The 14,756-nt window shown below is 44.4% G+C and overlaps 1 protein-coding gene across 1 annotated transcript; it reads right to left on the bottom strand.

The window, feature by feature from the left end:
• Positions 1 to 3,915: 3,915 nt before the first annotated feature.
• Positions 3,916 to 10,040, bottom strand: AWAT1 (acyl-CoA wax alcohol acyltransferase 1). Its single transcript, XM_055269463.1, has 7 exons — positions 9,924 to 10,040; positions 8,876 to 8,983; positions 8,560 to 8,630; positions 7,451 to 7,655; positions 6,351 to 6,522; positions 4,641 to 4,840; positions 3,916 to 4,439 (listed from the first exon to the last, which is right to left on the bottom strand). The coding sequence occupies exons 1-7, from the start codon at positions 9,997 to 9,999 to the stop codon at positions 4,285 to 4,287; spliced, it is 987 nt and encodes a 328-aa protein (XP_055125438.1). The 5' UTR covers positions 10,000 to 10,040; the 3' UTR covers positions 3,916 to 4,284.
• Positions 10,041 to 14,756: the final 4,716 nt, after the last annotated feature.

The raw sequence follows: 14,756 nt of genomic DNA, 5'->3' as shown, positions 1-14,756 counted from the left end.
GACTTTAATAACTTTGAAGTCCTAGTCAGGTATTTAGTGAAATATTCCTCAATTTGGGCTTCTTTGATATTTTTGTTATAATTAGACTAGGTTCTTGGGACTGGAGAATAGCACAGAAGTGAAATACCCTTCTCCTCACAAGATATCAACATGACTTATCACTTGTGATGTTGTAACCGCCCAAGGGGCTCACCTTGCCCGCTGCCTAGACAGAGCCAATTCATCAAGACAGGGGAATTGCAATAGAGAAAGAGTTAATTCACACAGAGCCAGCTGTGCGGGAGGCCAGAGTTTTATTATTACTCAGATCAGTCTCCCCGAGCATTCAGGGAGCAGGGTTTCATTTGTTTTGTTTTTGTTTTTGTTTTGAGATGGAGTCTCACTCTGTCACCCAGGCTGGAGTGCAGTGGCGCTATCTCAGCTCACTGCAACCTCTGCCTCCCGGGTTCAAGTGATTCTCTTGCCTCAGCCTCCGGAGTAGCTGGGATTACAGGCGCCTGCCACCACGCCTAGCTAATTTTTGTATTTTTAGTAGAGACGGGGTTTCACCATATTTGCTAGGCTGGTCTTGGACTCCTGACCCATGATCCACCCGCCTCAGTCTCCCAAAGTGTTGGGATTACAGGCGTGAGCCACCGCACCCGACCAAGGAGCAGAGTTGTTAAGGATAACTTGGTGGGTGGAGGGAAGCCAATGAGCCAGGAATGCTGATTGGTCAGCGATGAAATCACAGGGAGTCGAAGCTGTCCTCTTGCACTGAGTCAGTTCCTGGGTGGGAGCCACAAGATCAGATGAACCAGTATATTGATCTGGGTGGTGCCAGCTGATCCATCAAGTGCAGGTTCTGCAAAATATCTCAAGCACTGATCTTAGGAGCAGTTTAGAGAGGGTCAGAATCTTGTAGCCTCCAGCTGCATGACTCCTAAACCATAATTTCTAATCTTGTGGCTAATGTTAGTCCTACAAAGGCAGTCTAGTCCCCATGCAAGAAGGAGGTCTGCCTTGGGAAAGGACTGTTACCATCTTTGTTTAAACTATAAACTAAGTTTCTCCCAAAGTTAGTTCAGCCTACACCCAGGAATGAACAAGGACAGCTTGGAGGTTAGAAGCAAGATGGAGTTGGTTAAGTTAGATCTCTTTCACTGTCTCAGTCATAATTTTGCAAAGGTGGTTTCAATGTGAACCTTGATTGCTGGGTTAAGGTTTCAATGTGAACCTTGATTGCTGGGTTAAGGTAGTGTTTGCCTGGTTTCTCTGCTGTAAAGTACTATTAGGTTGGGGCAAAAGTGATTGTGGTTTTGCCATTAAAAGTAATGTTTTTCATTTCCCACACTCCATTCTTTGGAATTGAATTGCTAAATCTAGCCCACACTTGGGGGTGGGGAGGGGGATTAAGTTCTACCTCCTGAGGGGGAGTATCTACATATATTATTTGTAATTCTTCTGTAAAGAAGATTTGTCCCTTTCCCACTATTTATTTGTTTACTCATTCATTTATATCAATATGGAATCATGTATATATAATTTATACTTCAGATTATAATTCAACACTATGTTACTTATGTTATTTGTCTTATTGCTCAAATTGTTTCAGCTTTGGCCATTGAGAGCTTTTCCAGGTTGCTCCTGTGTCCCCTTGACACACCATTATTCTTTTGTTTTCTGAGCACTTCTTTGCTTTCTGACACTTGAAGATGCTCCAGGATGATCTTCTATTTGCATACATTTTTATGTGTGATATTTACATTTCATTTGTTCCTTCCAACATATTCTATTATTGTCTCTAAATTTATTTTCTGAGCCAGTTGTCAGGAGAATATTTTTTATTCCAATTCAGCTGTGGACTCTAATTCTATCTTAATTATTTGTTTCTCAGTTTGCTGTGTTGTATCCTGTGATTATAGCAGGTAGAATTTCTGCCTTTTACATCTTAGTTAAAAGTATTTTTATTTTCAAATACATGAATAATGGTTGTGAATGATTCATGTACACTTGTAAAGAAAATGTAATTCCCTGTCCTGCTCACTAAGTCCTTACCATTTGAAAGCCTAGTCTACATTATTTATTGTATTATTCAGCTCTGTACTTTTCAGCCTTATCACAAATCAATCCCTACCAAAAGGCTATGGAAGAATGAAGGAAGGAGTAACTCATTCGGTCTGGTGAAGGCTTCACTGGGAAGGTGAGATTTGATGTAGCCTTAAGAGATGAGCATGATCTCAGCTCACTGCAACCTCTGCCTCCCAGGTTCAAGTGATTATCCTGCCTCAGCCTACTGAGTAGCTGGGACTACAGGCATGTGCCACCACACCCAGATAATTTTTGTAATTTTAATAGAGATGGGGTTTCACCATTTTGGCCAGGCTGGTCTCGAACTCCTGACCTTAGGTGATCCACTCACCTTGGCCTCCCAGAATGCTGGGATTATAGGCATGAGCCACCGCACCCCCACAGAATTATTTTTTTTCTGTGCAATATTCATTAACATCTAAGGAAAATTATTGGTACCCAGAGTGGAGGTATTGTAGGAACAGTAAAGGATTTAAGCAGGGGAATGAAAAGTCAGATATAAGTTTTAGCAAGATTGCCCTGGAAATAGTATGATGGATGGGTTGATTAAAGAGGACTTTTCTAGAGGGAGTGGATATAGTCTTGGAATGTTGAGGGCCTTGACTAGATTGCGACTGTAGAAGGGGAGAAGGGGACAGGTTGGATTAATATGAAGGTGGCAAAATTGATACAACTTGGTGATAAGTTATGAAGTTGGGAGAAGGAAGATGACTCAACTGGTATTGGGTATGTTGAGGTTGAGGTGCTTGTTGGAGATTAGTAAATTGGATATATTGCACTGTTTGCTTATGAGGAAAATCTGGGTTAGAAATAGATGTCTCAGACCTGAAACAGTAGAATGTGAGAGAAGAGGATGGGACCCTACCAAGACCCAATATTTAAAGGTTAAGCAAAGAAAAAAAAAGCTAGTAGTCTCAATGGTCTTTTAACTTTTGGTCATTTGCTGTGTTTTTAAGTGTCTCTTGTTGGCTGCCTCATGAAGGAAGAGACATCTGTGTTTTTATTTACTCTTTTAAGATTCTCAGAATACAACTTTAAGAAAAACTTTTATTTATTTATTTATTTGTTATTTATTTAATTTTATTTTTTTCTGAGATAGAGTCTCACTCTGTTTCCCAGGCTGGAGTGTAGTGGTGCCATCTCGGCTCACTGCAACCTCCGCCTCTTGGGTTTAAGCAAGTCTACTGCCTCAGCCTCCCGAGTAGCTGGGACTACAGGTGTGTGCCACCACACCTGGCTGATTTTTGTATTTTTAGTAGAGACGGGGTCAGGCTGGTTTTTAACTCGCGACCTCAGGCAATCCACCTACCTTGGCCTCCCAAAGTGCTGGAATTACAGGCGTGAGCCACCACGCCCGGCAAGAAAAACTTTTAAACAGAATTTAGTAAGGCTTTAAAACATAGATATCAAGTGTATTCCCCACAGTAGGCTATGAGGATGGTTGCAAGTGCCCTGGGACTATGAAGTCAGAGGATCATTATGACAAGGTGACTTATGGGAAATGCCCATGCCAACTAAAAAATGATCCTGGGTACCTTTTATCTATCCTAAAGGCATGCTTGTCAGTGGTGTGGGCATAAGATAAGCCTTTATATCTGGGGATGGCAGATGACCACACAAAAACTTGTACATACATGAGTATTTATAGCAGTACTATTCATAACAGCTGAAAAGTGGAAATGACCCAAATGTCCATCAAGTGGTAAATGGATAAACAAATGTGGTATACCTATACACGCTGGAGTGTTGTCCAGCCATAAGAAGGAATGAAACACGAACACGTGCTACAGCATGGATAGACCTTGGAAATATTATGCTAAGAAGTCAGCCACAAAAGACCACATATTGTATTATTCCATTTACATAAAATGTTCAGAATTGGCAAATCCACAGAGACAGAAAGTACATAGTTGCCCAGGGGCTGGGGGAATATGCAGTGACTGCTAATGTGTCCCAGAGGACTCAAATGATGACCAAGCATCAGGCCCCAGCATGAGGGGCACTAGGATGCCCTCCTTTGAGGAATGACTGTGTGCAGCTCTTCAGAAAGAACTCCTGTAAGGGCCCTGTGGCAAGAAGGCAAAGAAGGAATTCCTCATGCCCTCCCCTACCACATATAAGCTCCCTCATCTCCTGCCTCTCTTCGGTTAGTGGCAGGTGAGTCTCTTCTTCAAGACAGGCACTCCTGTGCTCCTGGGCATGCAGTACCTTCATTCACAGGAAAAACAGCTTTTGGGTCTCTGAGCAGCCATAGTGGGTCTTATGCTGGTCAAACAGTTTGTGCAGAGCATCCATATAAAGTGCATGGTATTTGTCCACCATCTCCCGGCTTGGCTTTTCAATTTGGGGCAGTGGCAGAGGCTCCCCAACTGCCAAGAGAGATGGGAAAAGAGAAGAGGAAAGTGTTAGAACCTCCTCTTCCTTTAACCTCCCTCTCCTACCTTGGGCCTGACTCTCGCATCCCAGATCAGCTCCCACCTTCCCCTCTGCTGCCCTCTTCTTTGGTGGGGCCAGGCTGAGGTTGAGGTTGAGAAACCTGAGGTGGCACTGGGGCTGAGAGTGGCACTCACCCACAGTGACAATAGGCCTGGAGTATGGCAGGAGCCCAGTGGAGCCTTGACAGAAGCTTTGTCCATAGAAGACACAACAGTAGAAGCCAAAGATACGGCGGAAGCAGCTCTGGAACTTGTACATCCTGCTGTCCTTATGGAACAGCACCTGATCATATACCTCAGTTTCCCCAAAAGTGAAGGTGGGGACCAGATGAGCCCTGTAGGAAAACTCCAATTTATTTTCTAAACACAAGCTAGGATGAGACCCACTCTGGAAGAACATTTGTTTGCTTGCCAGGCCCTCATCTATTTTGATGAAATCCTGGTGACATAAAGCATTTTTTCTTGCACTAAACAGGGTTTCCCTATTTAATGTCTCTTGTCATGAAATTTTCAAGGCCAGTGAGAGTGCTCTCTCTGGGCCAGGATTACAAGGGCGAGATATAGCCAGGGGGCAGGGGGCATCAGGGAAGCAAGAGAAGTTGAGCAGAGATCCCCAGAAAGACCCATATCATGAAAAGTTTCCAGGAGGTGTCAAGGAGGGGAATACCCGACTCTTTCTATTAGTAGAAAGAACAGAGATGACAGTAATTTTGCACAGATGCCCATACCCATACAGTAATTTTGCACAGATGCCCATACCCATACAGTAATTTTGCACAGATGTCCCTCACCCAAGGGGGCAATGCATAAGGTATTCTGTCCTTGGGTTATGGGATTAGGGCAGAGAAAAGTTGTTTCCCTTCCACAGACCATGAGATTCCACCCTGAACAGTGCCCTGGGTAGATAGTCAGGCTCGAATTCCGTGAGGGAGAGAAGAGTAAATCTCTCTTATACAAATCTTTGTGACTTGCTAATAACAATCTGTCAGCACTTTGACATATGTTACATTACTGGTTCCTCACAGCAAAGGCCATGGAGGGCACCGTGGGGGATTTAAAAGGGTCACTCAGGCAGTGAGTGAGTGGCAGGACCTGGACTAGAACCCAGGACTCCCAGCTCAGAGCTCTCTTCCCTACATAATTCTTCCAACTGGTGAACAGGCCCTTCAGGCAAGGTCCTTGGAAGAAATGCTCCCCTCTTCTCTAGGTCTGCAATACGACAACTGTCCCTGTGTCCAGAGAGCTGGCCTGCTGACTCAATGGGGCACTCTACAGCCCCAGCCCTGGACTCCTAAATCACAATGACTAACATTTATTGATCTCTTACAGTGTGCCAGGGACACAGTAACTGTTTTGTGGGGATAAATTCATTTAAAGCCCACAGTCACCCTATGGAGTAGGTACAGTTCTTAGCCACATTGTTAAGATGAAAAACACCAAGGCTCAGAATGGTAAGGAACCCGTCCCAGAGTGCACAGTCACGGAGCCAGGATTTTAAATCAGGCTCCTGACTCCCAATCCTGCACACACACTCATTATACTGTACTGCCCCGTGCACTTACCATTAGCAGACAGATGTAGATACCAGTATTGATAGAAATAATGTGGGCATCATCTATATGCCAGGGCAGCCTTAGCCCAATCCCCTTGATATTGAACCTGGGTTTATGGTTTGGCCCCTTAGAAACTAGCTGAGCTAGCTCAGAAGGACTGGATGACCAATTTTTCTTACTTGGTAGTATGTTCCTTGAGGGCAAAATTCACATCTGATTCATCCTGGCCTCACCTACAGGGTCATGCTGCTCAGAGAACACCATGCACTGCCCCTCTGTGGGGAACACCTACCCATGCTGGAGGGCTGTGCGCACGAACCCCTTGCGCTTCTGGAGGATGAGGGTGGTGGTGTTGGGCACACTTTGCAGGGCCTCACCCACACCTCCCACTACAATGCCCACGAGGTTGCCAGTGCCATGGCTCAGCAGATAGTTGATGGATGGCTGGCTCACAGAGCACACACCTAAAGAGAATCAAGGAGCAAAATGATCAGGAGAGGAGAAAATTGCTAAGAGGGAACACTCTTCTCTGCTCTTCACTGGCTTGTTCCCATAGTTCCAAGAAGGAGAGGAGCAATGAGATGGGACTAAAAAATGTGGAGAAGAAAAGGCTGCTGACAAACAGAATAGCTCACGATCAGGCAATATCTTCACTTTGCAGGAGGCACTGAGCCAAAACCGGTAGGAAGGTTTTCAGTGGGATAACCAGAAGGACTTTCTGAATCCCATGTATAATGGTACCTTTTTTTTTTTAATTAAGAGCAACAGCTATTATTTATTGAAGATATACTCTGTGGCAGGCATTGTGTTGAATTCTTTTTTTTTTTTTGAGACAGAGTTTCTCTCTGTCACCCAGGCTGGAGTGCAATGCTGTGATCTCAGCTCACTGCAACCTCCACCTCCTGGGTTCAAATGATTCTCCAGCCTCAGCCTCCTGAGTAGGTGGGATTACAGGTGCCCACCACCATGCCCAGCTAATTTTTGTATTTTTAGTAGAGATGGGGTTTCCCCATGTTGGCTAGGCTGGACTCGAACTCTTGACCTCAGGTGATCCACCCACCTCAGCCTCCCAAAGTGCTGGGATTACAGGCGTGAGTCACTGCGCCTGGCCAGTGTCGAATTCTTTACTTGCATCATCTCACTTAGTCATCATCCCACAACTGATGTCAGACTATTTTCATCTGTACCACTTTATGGATGAGGAAACTGAGGCTAGTTTGCTCAAGACCACACAAGTGGCAGAGCTAGGAGGGTTCAATCCCAGGCAGCTTAGCTCTAGAACATATGCTTTTGACTACTGTGCTATAATGACATGGGGGTGGGGGGTGGGGAGGAGGGGATGGGATTTAAAAGGGTGCATTTCCAAGCAGAAGCAAGTATGGTCAGATGCACCTTTGGCCATGAGGTACTCCCTAAGAAAGGGGATCTTGAAGAACCAGGACAGCGTGGCCAAGTGAGGAGTGATGCCTGGGAAGGTCTTCGAGAAGCCTGTGGCCTCAGTGCAGAAGTTGCAGAAGGCGCCAAAGGTCAGGAGGCCATGGGGGTGAACCCCCATGAGGTAGTTGTGCTCAGGTGACAGGTCCTTTGTCTTCAGGATCTGCAGCCATGAAGAGAGATGCCAGAGGTGGTGGGATGAGATTACATGGCAGAAACAAGGGTGGTGATACTTCGGGGATCAGGGTGCTCTCTAAAGCAGAGCTTTCCAACAGATTTCCTGAATGGGCTTCAGGAGGGCTGAGATATTGGTCTCTGTAGCCATTGGACAACAAGGTAGGATCTGGGACAGCTAGAACTGCCAGATCTCCTGCCTGTGGCTAGAAGTAGCCTCAGCCATCTATGTCAGTGTGCTTTGTGCAAGTTATCATTGTCTATGAGCACTTTTGTGAAAAAGATCAGGAAGCTTGGCTCTAAAAGTCGGGGCGGTGTTTGTTGTATACTCCAAAGAGTGCCCTGAGGACCAGCATAACAGTACATTTCTGGAACCTCTTCCTGGCATTGTTTCCCGCCAATCCCCTTCCAGTGCCTGCCTAAATAACTTGTATGGAACTTGGAAAACCCTGCTAAGATATCACCATGTCTGTGAAGCCTTTCCTTATCCCCCATCTGAACTACTTCTGTACCTTGTGCCACACAAATAATATACTTTATGCTAATGTGCTCCCCATTAGATGTGAGCTCCTCAATGGCAGAGAATTGCATCCTATTCATTTCTCTGTACTGCTAACATGGTTCAGAGTAGATTTTCAATCCATGCTTATTAAACTGATCTGAACTGTGCTTGCCTTCTGCCTGTGTCAGCTGGCAGGTGATGCCAAGGGTGTCCAAAGTTTCCTAGCTGAGTATGGAGTGCTCAGTAGAAATGTTGAATCTTGAAGTATATCTAGCATAGACTGAGACTTCCCTGGGATACTTATCTTCCTTATGGACAACTCTAGTCATGTGGTATAAATGCCTACCTAGTATTTTGGGAACTCTGGGGACACTGGGGAAGAGATACTTACCGTAATGGGAAAATAGTCCCTGATGTGGGTCCAGACACACCAGTTCCTTACCCAGGCTGAACGCCTGCCACCTGAGACAAAAGAAGCAGTAGGGGAGGATGTCAGTGTGTGCCATCCCATACATTCCACGGACTCAGGGATTCCCTAGCATGGCTCTGCTAGAGAGGTGGGAAAGGAGGAGACCCTAGGATGGTCCTGTTTGGCCCAGCTCCTGTGGCTCTGAGAACTTGGATAAGGGGCCTGTGGTATGGCGAGTGGGACTCCCTGGCTGCAGGTTATGATGGAACATTCTTCTTTCCAGGTCTGTGAGTCTTACCTCGCTCTGGGGTCTTCCAGTCCAGGAACAACCAGGCAAAGTAAAGCACTGGTAGCGGCCACAAGGATGTAAGCAGCAGGTAGATGAACAATGGCTGCAAGATCCAAACTGATGAGGGACCAGGTTAGACCAAATTTGTGCTGCCAGCAGAACTTGACCATGCCCAGTCCCATCACCAGCCCTCCACATTACCTAAGCCTCTGGTCCTGGCCCTCAACACAATCCAGGTCCTGTTCACCATCCATGTCTACTTGTCCTTCAAACTTTTCCTCTATCACCTACCATACAGAAGCCCTATTTCTCTGCCTACCTGTCATCCCTGTCCACCTGATTCCCTCTACAGCCACTACCTCTGTACTCCTGCTCTCTACTTCCCACCAGTTTTTTTTCCTCCTGCCCCCATTTGGTCACCATCTTTTTCCTCTTGTCTCCTGTCTCCCTATCCGTTATCCCTCTTTAAGCCACTAGCCCACTCTCCCTCACCCCTATACTATCTATATCTTCCTACACGCTGCCCACCCAGCATCTGCATCCTTCTAGTGTTTCCTATCCACTATGCTTGTCCTCTTGCCCATTCACCATTCTTTCCAATGACACTGTCTTCCCCCATGCTACCACCACCCCACTCCCGGAATAGACAACTCTATGGTTAAAACACAGGCTCTACTTCTTTAAGTCTGGGATGCTAATGTTTCCTCTGTCCTATTCCCCATGATCATAAGGGAGCATTCCCTGAGCCTCACTTTTCCTCTCTAGATAGTAAGGATTAGGAAGTGGCTGAAATTAACTAGATCTACTCATATCCATCATGACCCTGTTCCACCCCCTGCCCCCTCCCACTACATATTCTCACTGTCTCCTGGGGCTCTATCTCATTCTTCTCTAGGGCACTTATGGAACTCAAGACTCCTTGGTTTTACTCTCTAGTACAATCTTAGATGATGGAAAGGCTCAAGATGAGACTTCACATGGCCCTAAAAGTCACCCTAGATCTGGCCCTGGCTTCTGACTCTGGCTTCTTGCTATGCACTCTTGGGTCAATACTCACAGATGACAAGGTAGCTCAAAGGCCACTGCAGAAGCATCAGACTCTGGAAGTGACTAGGCTGCTTGGAAGGAGGCATGATTCTCGGGAGCCTGAGGGAGGCAAAGATCTCAGAACAGTGTTCCAACCAAAGGTGCCACCAGCCTCTGGAAGTTCACTTAATAGTGAATGCATATGACTGCGAGGAGTTTGCACCTGCGCTCTTCCCTCTTGTCCTTCCCTGCCCCCCACCCACTGCAGGGGCAGGCTCTGAAGTACAAGGACTGCCCCGTCAGGTCTGGTCCGGCTCATTTGCCCTTTGACTCTCTTTCCTAGGATTATTAGGACATCAAGATGGAGAAAGGTGAGAATGACTGCCATGTAGTCAGAGTGACACAGGGACCTAGAGAAGGTGAAACCCCCTCACAGGCTGCTCAGAAACTATAGGGATTGTGACCTTAGGGAGATGACTGCTGGGAAGGGAGTTCTGGGGATTTGTGATGTGGGGAGCACCTGGGATTTGGCCTTTGTTGCCCTGAAGCAGCCTGCTTTGGGGCTGCCCCACCTTTAACTTTTATTATAAAAATTTCCAAACACACAAAAAGCTAGAAGATGCAACAAATTTTTATCTTCATGTTCATCTTCAACAACTATTAATATTTTTCCATACTTGTTTCATTTATCTCCCCACCTTTTTTTTTCTTGGAGTATTTTAAAGCAGTTCTAAGATAGCGTGTCATTTCACCCCTAAATACATCACTATGCATCTACAAAAAATACGGATGTTTTCTTCCATATTACCCTTAACAAATTTAATAATTCCTTAATAATATCTAATATCCAGTCCATATTCAAATGGCTTTCTATAGCTGGCCAATTTGAATCAGAATCCAAACAAGGTCCACTGGTTATATTTGGATGTTACGTGTCTCATGTCTCAGTCTCTTGCTCTCTGTCTGTCATCATAAAATAGAACCCAGATACAGAAAACCACTTAAAACAAATGTATGGGTTAATGAATTATTATAAGACAAACATCTTGTAACCACCACTTGATGAAGAAGATGAACTTTTCTCTCCACCCCAGGATGCTCTCCATGTGCCCCATTCCAATCACAATCCACTTCCTCCTCCCAAAGTAACCATTATCTTGACATTTAGAGTCATCTTTTCCTGCATTTCTATGGTTTTCTTACCTAAGTGTACTTCCCTAATGACTATGGTTTAGTCTTCCCCATTTTAAATATTGATATGTTGTTGAAGTTTTCTCTCTCTCTTTTTTACTTTTTTTTTTTAGGCAGGATCTCACTCTGTCACCCAGGCTGGAGTGTAGTGGCGCAAACACAGCTCACTGCAGCCTCAATCTCCCAGGCTTAAGTGATCCTCCAGCCTCAGCCTCCCGAGTAATTGGGACCACAGGTGCGCACCATCATGCCTGGCTAATTTTTTATTTTCTGTAGAGATGGGGTGTCACCATGTTGCCCAGGCTGGTCTTGAACTCATGAGCTCAAGAAATCCTCCCACCTCAGCCTCCCAAAGTGCTGGGATTACAAGCATGAGCCACCACACCTGGCCATTTTTACTTTTTAATTTGGAATAATTTTAGATTTATGAGAGAGTTGCAAAGACAGTACACAGAGTTCCCTACACCCTTCGTGTAGCTTCCCCACACCCTTCGTGTAGCTTCCCCTTTATGTTAACGTCTTATAAAACAATGGTATATTTATCACAACTAAGAAACCAATTTTGGTGCATTTATATTTACTAACCAGGTTTTATTTGTATTGTATCAATTTTTTTCCACAAATGTCCGTTTTCTGTCCCAGGATCCCATTGGAATCTCACATTGCATTTAATCATCATCTCTCCTTTGTCTCCTCCAATCTGTGACAGTGTCTCTGTTTTTATTTTATTTTATTTTTTTAACCACATACTCAGATTGGGTTAGTTTTTCGGTCTTTCCGTGAAGAGTTTAAGTCGGTTCCCCTCCATCCCTTTCCTTTCCTTACGCTTTAGCTGTTGAAGAACCCCCAGCATTTGACCTGTAGAATTTCCCACAGTTTGGATTTTGCTTATCTCATACTTACCTAGGGTGCTTCAGCATGTTCCTCTGTATTTCTTGCAGATTGATAGCTGGATTCAAAGACTATAGTGATTCAGATTTGATCCCTTTGTCAAGATCTTAATTTTCTTTTAATACAGAACAATCTCCCTTCCTCCCCTCCTTTTTTTCCCATGCCACTGACTTAGTGAAGACTGTTTTTCTTTGGAGTAAGCCAGTCTTCCAAGCTTCCATGAGCAGGATTGGGGTGTGGAACATGATTCCTAGGTGAGTCTCAAATACAGGCCAAAGTGGGAGGGGGGAAGCAAAGCCCTCATTTCTCTCTTGGACTCTTGTTGTAACTTTATGCCCATTAAAGCAAACGTGGTTGTGTGTGTGTGGTTTTTGGTTTTGTTTTTTGCTTTTTCCACCTGAAGGTTACATGCTTCTAAAGAGATTGGGACCATATCTTATTTGTCAGTATATCTGCTCCTAATGCCTGAAAGCCCTAGGGCCTCGGCATTAAGAGAAGGATCAGTAAGTGAGGATCTTAGTTTGGGGTCTATGATTGGATGATTTCTTACACGTAATGAGATCACTAGAGTCCTATGGGGGCATGTGTCCTGGGGACTTGAGTGGGGGATGAGAGGCCATACAGAAACAGAAGACAAGGAACACATTACAAAAGAGGAGAAGAAAGAATGAGAGAAAGGAAGGCAGGCGCTCACCTTTGAGGCACTTTGGCAAAAGAAAAAGTTCTGCCTACTTTGCCCTCCCATTCTAGGTCTTCCTGTTTACTGGAAACCAGCCTGGCCCTAGAGCAAATGTTAGCACTCAGGTCTTACGGCACCACTGCCCTACTGATGTGTTGACATCCTGTGGTTGAGGATGGAGACTCGCCCCTGATAATATGGGGGAGATTAGCACTCTGTCTTTCCAGAATAGAATATCCTGGGCCTACACCAACTCCCTCTTCATACTCTCTCATCCTTGTAAATTGTCTTCTCCAGGAAGCAAGCCTCCTGGGTTAACTTTTAATAATATGTGAATTCTCAGTTTTTCTCCTCTATTTCCTCCTGCCTCCCTTGGAAAAAAAGGGAAGGAAGTTGTTGAGAAGACATTCAAGCTAAGAGAGTTGATCTGTATATATATTTTTCTTTTTAGCACTAGATCCCAACCATTCCCTTAGTATTTTAACGTTTACAATGCCATGGATCTCCACATGATAATACGTAACAAACTAAAGCCACTATATATATACATCTTGACAGTATTTACATGCATTTGAAAGAAAAGTGTACTGCAAGCATACTATTTATTCATTCTAAACAATGCTTGGGTCAGGTAGAGGTTTCCGGAATCCTTGTAATAATTAAGTTACTCCTCCACTCCTCAGAGGTTTGCACCTCCAGGTTGGAAACAATGGCTTGCTTGCTTTTTTCCAAAACGGAAATTTATTTCCTTTGTTTTCTGATTATGAAAATAATCTATGTAAATCATAAAATTTTCAGAGCACTCAGAAAAGTAAAAGGAAACAAAAGTCATTCATAATCTCACTACCCAGAAATGACCACTGTTAACTGTTAACATCCTGGTATCTATCTTTCTTGACTTTTTGTTTATACAAATACAAGCATAGGTATAGAGTCACTGTTAAGAGTTCGGGCTCTTGAGTCCAGCATATCTAAGTCTATGTCTCAGCTCTGCCACTTAAGTGAACTATGGCAGATGATTCAATCTCTTAGTGCCTCCGTTTCCTCATAAGTAAAAAGATAATTATAATACCCACATCACACAGTTGTCAAGAAGTTAGAATAATTCATGTGAAGCATTTTGATCAGCACCTTGCTCATATATATGATCATATTAAAAGCTCGATACATGTTAGTTATATATATTAACCAAAATGGGATTATATTCTATGTCCCATTTTGTAACCTGCTTTTTCACCCAAAAGTATATCGTGGGCATTTTTCATGTCAATCTTCTTCTATAACATCATACATAGCGTTTCATTGTATGGGTATGCTATAATTCATTTAACCTATCTCCTATTATGGAAGAAGCACTTATTTTTAGATATGTCTCTTTCACGCTCTGGTCAGATCTTTAGCTCTTTTAATGGTAGGTGAAATGTCACTGATCAGAAACCCTCCTTTACTTGGAGCCTTCTCAATGGCACTGCTATGTCCTCTCCCCCAGCACCTCCTAGGAGTTAGTGGTACAGAAAGTGAAATGCATTTTTTTTTTTTTTTTTTGAGACAGAGTCTCACTCTTGTCCCCTAGGCTGGAGTGCAATGGCATGATCTCGGCTCACTGCAACCTCTGCCTCCTGGGTTCAAGCGATTCTCCTGACTCAGCCTCCTGAGTAGCTGGGATCACAGGTGTGTGTGTGCCACAACACCTGGCTAATTTTTGTATTTTTAGTAGAGATGGGGTTTCACCATGTTGGCCAGCCTGGTCTCGAACTCCTGACCGCAACTGATCCACCCGTCTTGGCCTCCCAAAGTGCTGGGATTACAGGCGTGAGCCACCGGGCCCGGCCTGTGAAATGTATTCTTAAGCTTCCATCAACCTGGGTAGGTTCCAGGGATCAGGTAGCCAGGTTAGCAGAATCAGCCTCTCTCTCCAAGGAGATGACCATGTCTGAACAAAGGGCTTGATTTTCTTCTCCAAACAAGTCAGGAAGCACACGCCATGGTCTGAATGTGTTCCCCAAAGTTTATGTGTTAGAAACTTAATTCCAAATACAATGCTGTTAAGAGGTGGGCCTTTAAGGGATAATTAATGTCATTATCACAGGAAGGGGCTAGTTA

This window comes from Symphalangus syndactylus, chromosome X (assembly GCF_028878055.3).
Source record: "Symphalangus syndactylus isolate Jambi chromosome X, NHGRI_mSymSyn1-v2.1_pri, whole genome shotgun sequence".
NCBI classification, from domain to species: domain Eukaryota; kingdom Metazoa; phylum Chordata; class Mammalia; order Primates; family Hylobatidae; genus Symphalangus; species Symphalangus syndactylus.
This window is presented reverse-complemented; position numbering and strand designations above follow the sequence as displayed.

Excerpts from the sequence above, each read along its gene's own strand:
- AWAT1 (XM_055269463.1), bottom strand. The coding sequence starts at position 9,999 with ATGCCTCCTTCCAAGCAGCCTAGTCACTTCCAGAGTCTGATGCTTCTG. Across the intron at positions 8,984-9,923 it reads TTTGAGCTACCTTGTCATCT|TTTGGATCTTGCAGCCATTG; the intron begins GTGAGTATTGAC and ends GTCCCTCATCAG. Across the intron at positions 7,656-8,559 it reads GGGACTATTTTCCCATTACG|ATCCTGAAGACAAAGGACCT; the intron begins GTAAGTATCTCT and ends TCATGGCTGCAG.